Source organism: Eulemur rufifrons, chromosome 9 (genome assembly GCF_041146395.1).
Source record: "Eulemur rufifrons isolate Redbay chromosome 9, OSU_ERuf_1, whole genome shotgun sequence".
Lineage (NCBI taxonomy): Eukaryota > Metazoa > Chordata > Mammalia > Primates > Lemuridae > Eulemur > Eulemur rufifrons.
In genome coordinates, this window is record NC_090991.1 from 22,412,033 (window position 1) to 22,420,953 (window position 8,921).

Below are 8,921 nucleotides of genomic sequence, written 5' to 3' on the forward strand. Positions count from 1 at the left end.
TACTTGACCTTGTGCCTTAAGTACATAAATATGTTAAAATTATATCGTGTATAAAGTATTTATATATATATACATTCAAATGGAAGTTTCTGAAGTTGAATTACTGGCTGAAGTGATGAAACATATTTAAGGACTCTGATATATAGAGATATGGTTTGGATGTTTGCCCCTCCAAATCACATGTTAAAATTTGATCCCCAGTGTTGGAGATGGGGCCTGGTGGCAGGTATTTGGGTCATGGGGGTGGAACCCTCATGAATGGTTTGTACCCTCCCTGTGATAATGAGTGAGTCCTCACTTTATTAGTTCATCAGAGAGCTGGTTGTTTAAAAGAGCCTGGCACCACCCCCTCTCTCTTGCTCGCCATGTGACACACCTGTTCCCCTTTACCTTCGCCTTGATTGTAAGCTCCATAAAGTCCTCACCAGAAGCAGATGCTGGCACAATGCTTCCTGTATGGTCTGCAGAACCATTAGCCAAATAAATCTCTTTTCTTTATAAATTACATAGCTGCAGGCATTCATTTACAGCAGTGCAAAACATACCAATATAGATATTATCAAACAGTTTCCCGAAGAATTATATCAGATTTTTCTCTAGTAACTTTATCTCAGGGAAGGAGGATATGGCTCCAAATCTAGCAGAAGGAAGCACTGTTCCCTAAGTGTCACCTGAAAACTCAGAGCTGAACCAGAAGGAGGCTGCCTTCTTAAGAGATCTTGAGCCTAGCCATTCATTCAAATAGGCTCCCTGGGCCTGGGTCCCTGGGAGAAAGCATTTCAACATGACCAGGAGAGATCACAAAACAAACAAACAAACAAACAAAAAAAACGAGCATGTAAGGAAGGAAGACTGGACTCCTGCAAATGAATAACAATGAAGCCAGGAAAGCACAATCATTTAAATTTAAATTCAAAACTTACTAATAGTCTCAATGTGGCATAATTATGTAAAAAAGCAGAGGGACATGCATATTCCTCCCATGCTAAGCTTTCTCCATAGCAATATAACACAATTAGTGTCCTTTAGATCCATGCTTGTATCCCTCCACTTCCATTGTGGTGCTGACAAGAACAGCAACATCCTTCTGAGAATAGCCATTTTTAAAAAAGGAAGTTGCAGGTTTCTGCCACATAGGTCGCTATTTGTGGCAGCATCAAATCTGTCTTAATTATTAAGGACCCCTGAATACCCTAAGCCCATTAAGCTTCAAGAAGCATCTCCAAGGACTCTGGGGGGTTATTTCTAATTACTTGCATTTCTCCCTGTAAGAACTTGGCTATTGCATCTGCACTGCGCGCTACTCTGGTTAGTTTTTCTCTTGGATACTGGCCACAGAGAGCGGGGAGGCCACTGGAACTCAAGAGGCTGGTCTGGAGGTAGTACAGAAAAATCCAGAGAATTCCTGGGCAAGCCTTAGCTCTCTAAGTGATGGTTTTTGCCTTCCCGTACCAGTCTCCATCTTCAGTGCGGAAATTCTGAGCTTCATCAATGATGACGTGTTGAATATCTTTAAAGACATTTTTCATGAAAGTTTCCCAGGTCACCGCCTGGCAGATGTTTTTATTACCGTAAAAATTAAAATGAGACACTCAAGTTCTTTCTAACTGAAAAAAAGGGAGAAAGTTACTCTATCTTGCTCCCCTGAACAGTCTGTCGCCACAGATCACCTTACCACCTAATTCTCAAGCAACAAAGTGACTTAGCAGAGAAAGGTAAACCCAGATTAAATAACACTTATACATAAGGACCAACTGCTTACCTGAAAAACTTCCTCAGCAGCTGGGTCTCACAAACGTAGAGAATTCTATATGCAAAAGAGTGAAACACATTCCTGATCTTCTCCATGATCTTCATGGCCATGATTGTCTTCCCTGAGCCAGGCAAGCCATAGACGAACAACTCTCGGTTCTTGTGGAGGTCTGTAGAAAATAGCTCATACTGTTGGGCTGTGAGAAGATTTAGAACCTCACAGCGGAGCTCGTCACTCAGGAAAGACCTGAAGCCGCGCAGGGCAATCACGAGGGCCTGGAGCAAGGCTTCCACTTGCTGGGTGTCTGCCAGGCTATAGGACCTGGGGTAAGGTATCGGAGAGACTGCACCCCCCAAGCACTCTGTGCTGCTTGCAGGACTCAGGCAGAGGACCTTGGGCACGACACACACCTTCCTGGTGTAGCCCCCTGTGTTGACCAGCTTCTGCTTCAAAGTTAAGGCTGTGTGGGTGCAGTAGTCCTGCCCCCCTGCCTCCTGCTCCCCGAGAATGGTGTAGAGAATGGGGGGGCTGTTCTGTGCTATCAGCAGAGCATCACAGATGACTCCTTCCTTTTCTTGCAAGTTCAGGTCCACAGCCCAGCTTCTGGAGAAGATCAAAATTCCCTGGGAGAAAGGACGCATTTGCCTATTTATTAACTCTTCCAGCCCTTCATGCTCTGAGGATAGCTCCTTCCAGAGGGATTCGGGAGTATATCTCAAATGATCCGATGCCACTAGATGTGGAAAAAATAGAAGAGTTCAAAAATGTGTTTGCGCTATTTTGTATGAATCACATCATACATTTAAAAGGGACAGTAAAGCATGCCGGCCCCCGGCCCCCACCCCCAATAATTGTGCAATTTAGGAGAAATCCCCTCTGGTGTACCACTCTTTAACATACACCCTACAAATGTGGTAAACTGAATGATGTTGCCCTTCTATGTATCTCATGGAGAGTAGAGTGTGTCAACTAAAATGGAATTTACTGAGCCTGACAAAGTGAAACCATGTATGTATTCAATTACTTTGTCTCTAAGGTTCTCATTGTGGGATGTTAAAAAACCTTTCTGATAAGCTAATGACCACAAAGATCTCAGGTAAGTAAGAAAACTATGGTTAAAAACAGGCTGAAGGCAGACGTAATATATTAATTACAGGCCCTTGGTAAATTTTTAGACATACATAGGACATTTGTATTTTATGTTCTACTGTCAGATCTCACATTTAATAAGTTTGATGTATGAAGTTAAACAAGCCATTTTCCTCCTCTAGAAATCTAGGGGTTTTTTTGTAACTAGGAACTCTTAGACAAATCTTGCTAAAAGAATATTTGGGCAGGGGGGAGACAAGTTATCTAACATTGTCCATGGTCTTGAATGATTATTGAATGATTATTTTGTGCTTCCTCTGGGCCACTGGTGACTCATCTCCTCTAGTCCCTTCAAGAGAAATTACTTGTGGTTTCTCTGTGTTTTTATATTATACGAGGCAAACATTTTTATTCTTATTACAGATATGATTCCTCCACCTCTGAAAAGCTGACCAGTGGTGGTCAATTATTCCACAGTGCCCCCTTGTTTGCCTACACTTGTGCTAGATAAGTGGTTCCAAACCCAGCAGAGCATCAGAAGAATTTGAGAAGCTGCTCAGATGCACAAGGCCAGCCCTCATCCCTGGAAATTACATGTTTATAAGTTCTTGGTGGGGACCTGAACACCTGCATGTTTAACTACCTCCTACAGTATTATCTGGTAATCAGCCAGATTTGGCAACCACTGAGCTATTTCTCAGGGTACCTGAAACTCATCCCCAAGAGGCTTGTGGCACTGTCACTTTATACACTTGGATTTGCAGAACACAGTCTTTCACGGATTTGTCTTTAAACAACTGTATTAAATCACCTCCCTTTCTCCTAGTGTAAAAACTGGCAGTTAGTACCTGGAAACAAGTGTTTTAGGAGATCTGCTTTATGTTCCAGACCTTTCTTAGAATACACCGGTCTGCAAAGTGGAGGCCTGTCTGATAGGCTCAGCTGAGATTCAAAAGCCTCGGCCAACTCTGAAAGAAAGAACAGTTTACCCTGTAGGATTTCATCCCTCACCGCTGGCATAGCCCACAGAAGGCTCTGTCTAAATTCCACATCACACTTCAGGCCCAAAGTCAGGCACTTCACCCTTCCTTGACCTTATGTCAATCTTGCCAAAGATGCACCATTACAAAGCCCTTCTTTTTGATCTTGAGTGGTGTTTCCCAATTCAATATAATGCTTCCTCTTCCATGTTTGAATAGCTCTTTCCTGGAATTCTAGTGACACTTAAAACACTCTCTTTTTAAATTCTAGTCATCATGTGTTTTATATTCCTGCACATGCACCTCCACTAACCCCAACCAAACAAACCTCACCCAACACTGGCTTTTGTCTCCCAGAGTTGATTTCGTGCTAAACTGAGGTACAAGGTAATTGTCATTATGAGGGTCTAGCAAATTCCAATTAGAGAGTTTTAATAAAGGAATCCATTTCCAAATTTTCCCTTTACTTCTTCTTTTCTGGGAAATCACCATTCACAATATATCTGATTTTAGCTTTTTCTCACCAAATAAAACCTTCCCATATATGAAAAGCATGGACATTTAAAGAAAGTAAATTTGGGTGGGTGTGAGGAGCTGAGTTACAGAGAATGTAGAAGGACATGGAGATGCTGAGGGGGCAGGAGGACAGGGAGGGAGGCACTTGCTTCCCCTTACCTAGATCGGGATCTATCATCATGTCCACCCACTCCTTGGCTTTCAGGCTGCGGATGTCCTTGTCATTCACCATCCACGATTTGGGATCTTTTGAGAACACTGCACAGCAGAATGGCTCCACTTTAATCACATAGAGATAACCGTACAACTCTCCTCCCTTAAACAAATCTATGATTTTGGTGCTGTACTCCACCCCTGGTTCTGAAGAGCAAAAGTGGACAACGGGCAACATGCAAATTGCTTTTGCTACTACACTTTTCAAAGAGTTACGGTGAACGTTTTCTTTTGCACATCCCAGGACTTTCCTACTCTTATCATTCACTCCTATAAAAAGGTAGCCTCCTCCAGAGCTTGCAAATGCTGGGACGTACTGTGGAATTATAGTTTTTACATATTCTTGGATGTGTTTTGTAGCAAACTGTTTAAACTCTATGGATTGAGACTCAGGAAAAGGTAGGATATCACCATGTTCAATACGGTCTTTTTGGAATACTAAGTCAGCAGGATCCGAATGATTGAGCTTTTGATTTATAACATCGAGAAATTCACCAGAAGGTTCTTTCCCCAGGATTTTTGCTTTCCTTTTCTTCAGGAAGTCAAACGCCTCTCTTGAATGCATGGGAAACACAGAAGTGCCAGATCTACCGGGTAGTGAAGAACTGAGGCTGCAAATGCGGGGCCTCACAGAACTGTCTTCAGCGAAAGGGTCACTGCTCCAAGACTTAACAAAAATGTAAAAACGCCTCCCTTGTTGTTTGAACTCAAAGAAAGTCTGCAAATCTGAAGACTCAATAAGGTCTCTCAAAGACTGTTCTAAATCCAGTCCCAGCTCCACAGGACGCTCATCCATGTTTGCCATTTCCATCCGAATCACTCCTCCTCCTGAGTTTAATAAAGCACACACAGCCTCTGTAACTCTTGCCTTCTCCTGGTCTTTTTGAGTTTTCTGTAGCTTTTTTCTGTTTCCTTCTCCAAGAGTCACTTTTCCTATGTTGATGACCAAGTCTGGGTAAGACAATGATATTGGCTTTGGCAGTGAACCTGAAACGTGCCCTGTGGCACTGTTCCAGCCTTCCTCAGCTGAGGTCCTACTCGAGAGCTGCTCCCACAAGGACCCAGATGGAGACGCGTCCATATCTCTTGACCCAAGAGTCTGATCCTCGATGATGGGCTCACCAACTTACATCCCACAGCTGATGTTCAGGGGGACCAGTTTCAGCTTCTAATCCCTCCGGCTGCAGCTGAGGAACTACTCCATATGTTCAGGGACCTGCAGGGTGATACACACCTGTTTGAGTGAGATGGGCCCACCAGCCTCCTTCCCAGAGCACATCCTCAAGGGGCCCAATCTCAACTCTAGCCCCTCTTGCTGCAGTTGTAGACATAGCCTGCCTTTGCATGGATCTGCTGAAAGGCATGCCCATTTGGACCACTGGGACAGTCTTCTAGATGCAGATCCCTGAACAGCGTTCTTACACAGACCCAGAACCCTCCATGGGTCTTCCCTGGGTCCAGATGTGGCCAGAAAGCCACATCAACCTCTGAGGCTTCTTGAGGCTCATGGAAAGTCTGAGCTTATAGTGTCCTCTAGGGCTGAGATGGCTGCAGTGGCCATAGGCTCAGGGGACATGACAATTGGCTTTAAATCTCTGAAAGGCATTCTGAAGAAGGACTGGCACAAAACAAACCAGACGGCAAAGACTAAAATAAATACCTAATCCCTCTAGGCACAGACTGGTAGCAATAAATTCCCTCAGCACTTGTACAAGCATCAAGAACATTCAGGGAAATATGAGCTCACCAAACAGACAAAATAAGGCACCAGAAACCAACCCTAAAGTTATAAAGATGTTTGATCTCTCAGACATAGAATTCACAATAGCTGTTTTAGGGAAGATCAACAAACTTCAATAAAACATAGAACACCAACTCAGAAATTTATCAGAGAAATTCAACAGAGATTGAAATAATTTTTTAAATTCAAACAATTCTGGAGCTGAAAAGTATGATGAATGAAATGAAAAATGCAACAGAGAACACTGACAGCAGAACTGATCAAACAGAAGAAAGAACCAGTGAGCTCGAAGACAGACTATTTAAAAACACACAGACAAGAAAACAGTAAAAAGAATGAAAAGGAATGAACAAAGCTTATGGGAACTATAGTACAACATCAAAAGAGCAGATATTCAGGTGATCAGAGTTAAAGAGGGAACTGAGAAAGACAAAGGGGTAGAAAGTTTATTCAAACAATAATCTTAAGGCCCAGGGCAGTGGCTCACGCCTATAATCCTAGCACTCTGGGAGGCTGAGGCGGGCGGATCGTTTGAGCTCAGGAGTTCAAGACCAGCCTGAGCAAGAGCGAGACCCCATCTCTACCAAAAATAGAAAGAAATTATATGGACAGCTAAAAATACATATAGAAAAATTAGCCGGGCATGGTGGCACATGCCTGTAGTCCCAGCTACTTGGGAGGCTGAGGCAGGAGGATTGCTTGAGCCCAGGAGTTTGAGGTTGCTGTGAGCTAGGCTGATGCCATGGCACTCTAGCCCAGGCAACAGAGTGAGACTCTGTCTCAAAAAAAAAAAAAAGAAAAAAAAAAGAAAGAAAGAAAAAGAAAGAAATAATCTCAAAAAATTTCCCAAACCTGGAGAAGGATATAAATATCCAGGTACAGGAAGAGCAAAAGCCACCAATCAGATTCAACCCAAATAAGAACACCCCAAGACATATTTTAATCAAACTCACAAAGGCAAAAGACAAACAAAGGATCCTGAAGGCAGTGAGAGAAAGAAGCAAAAAACGTATTAGGGAGATCCAAGATGCCTGGCAGTAGACGTCTCTGCAGAAACTGAAGGGAAAAAAATGCCAAATACCCATCAAAGTTACCTTTCAAAAAAAGGAAGAGGAGATGAACACTTTCCTGACAATTAAAGCTGAGGGAATTTATTGCTAGATCTGTCCCATAAGAGATGCTTAAAGGAAGTCTTCAAACCAAAAGAACAGAACACTAATGTGTTTGTTATACTAATATTGTAATTGTGGTATGTAAATCACTTATACCTTTTGTAAGAATATTAAAAGACAAAACTATTAGAGATGATAATAACTACAACAGTTAAGAGATAGGTAATATAAAAAATGTAAACTGTGACATAAAAAATTTAAAATGTTGGGAATGGGGTTAATGTGTACAGAGATTTTAAAAATTTGTTTGCTTTTCATTTTTTATAATTAAAAGTTAAGTTGGTATCAGTTTTAAACACTTGTTATAACCATAGGATGTTTTTGGGAGCCTCATGGTAACCACAAAGCAAAAATCTATACTATATACGATAAAAATTAAAACGAAGGAATTAAAACATACTACCAGAGAAAATTACTTAACCACAAAGACAGTAAGAAATGAAGAGAGGAATTACACAACGAATGTAAGAAAATGGCAATAGTAAATCCTTCCCTATCAGTAACAACATTGAATGTAAATGGATCAAGTTCTCCAATTAAAAGACATAGAGTGGCTGAATGGAATAAAACACTAGACCCAACTTTATGCTGCCTACAAGAAGCTCACATCACCTATAAAGACACATACAGACTGAAAGTGAAAGTGAAGGCATGGATAAAGATATTCCACACAAATGGAAACCAAAAAAGAGAAGGAGTAGGTATGCTTATAAAAGGAATAAACTCTAGTATTGCATAGTACAAGAGGGAAGTTATAGTTAACAATAATTTATTGCGTATATTTGAAAAGAGCTAGAAGAGAAGAATTGCAACATTCCCAATACAAAGAAAAAATAAATAGTTGAGTTGACAGATATCCCTATTACCCAGATTTGATTATTACATACTGTCTACATGTATCAAAATATGTACAACTATGATATATCAATAAAAATTATATCAATAAAAAAGCAAGTTTACAGAAACTACATATAATAGCATATAGATAAAAATGTAAAGACAAAATTACAATAAATATTATTTGTGAATATATATGTGTAGTAAAAGGATAAAAAATAGTGAATAAGGATGTACTCTGGTTTCCTAACAGAGGTTACCAATAGGGATGGAAAGGAATGAGACTGGAGAGTTAAGAAGGTTTTAATTGTATATATAACACTGTAAGTTCAGGGGGGAAAAGACTTGTGTTAAATATGGCAAAATGGCAAGCCTACTAAATGTCAGAGGTGGGTGAGATATGCATTTTTGTTATTATATTCAATTTACATTTCTGGAATTTTGAATTATTACACAATTTTTAAAAAGCCATCCTCCCCCAAATTTTATCATGGAAGTGATTGAAATCTGGACTATGCATTTTAAGATAAACAGGACAGAGAGTGAGGGCAGTACGGATCCAATGGATGGGGACAAAGTAAAAAGGTCAATGGATTCTAGGACTGAATAAGGGAAATAAT

General features: G+C 40.9%; 1 protein-coding gene across 1 annotated transcript; it reads right to left on the reverse strand.

Annotated features, from left to right (window-relative positions):
* Positions 1–1,015: 1,015 nt before the first annotated feature.
* Positions 1,016–5,632, reverse strand: LOC138392354 (schlafen family member 13-like). The gene is given in 5 exon segments (XM_069483120.1): positions 1,016–1,114; positions 1,116–1,599; positions 1,772–2,486; positions 3,691–3,810; positions 4,498–5,632. Coding segments are annotated over 5 exon segments (2,553 nt in total).
* Positions 5,633–8,921: the final 3,289 nt, after the last annotated feature.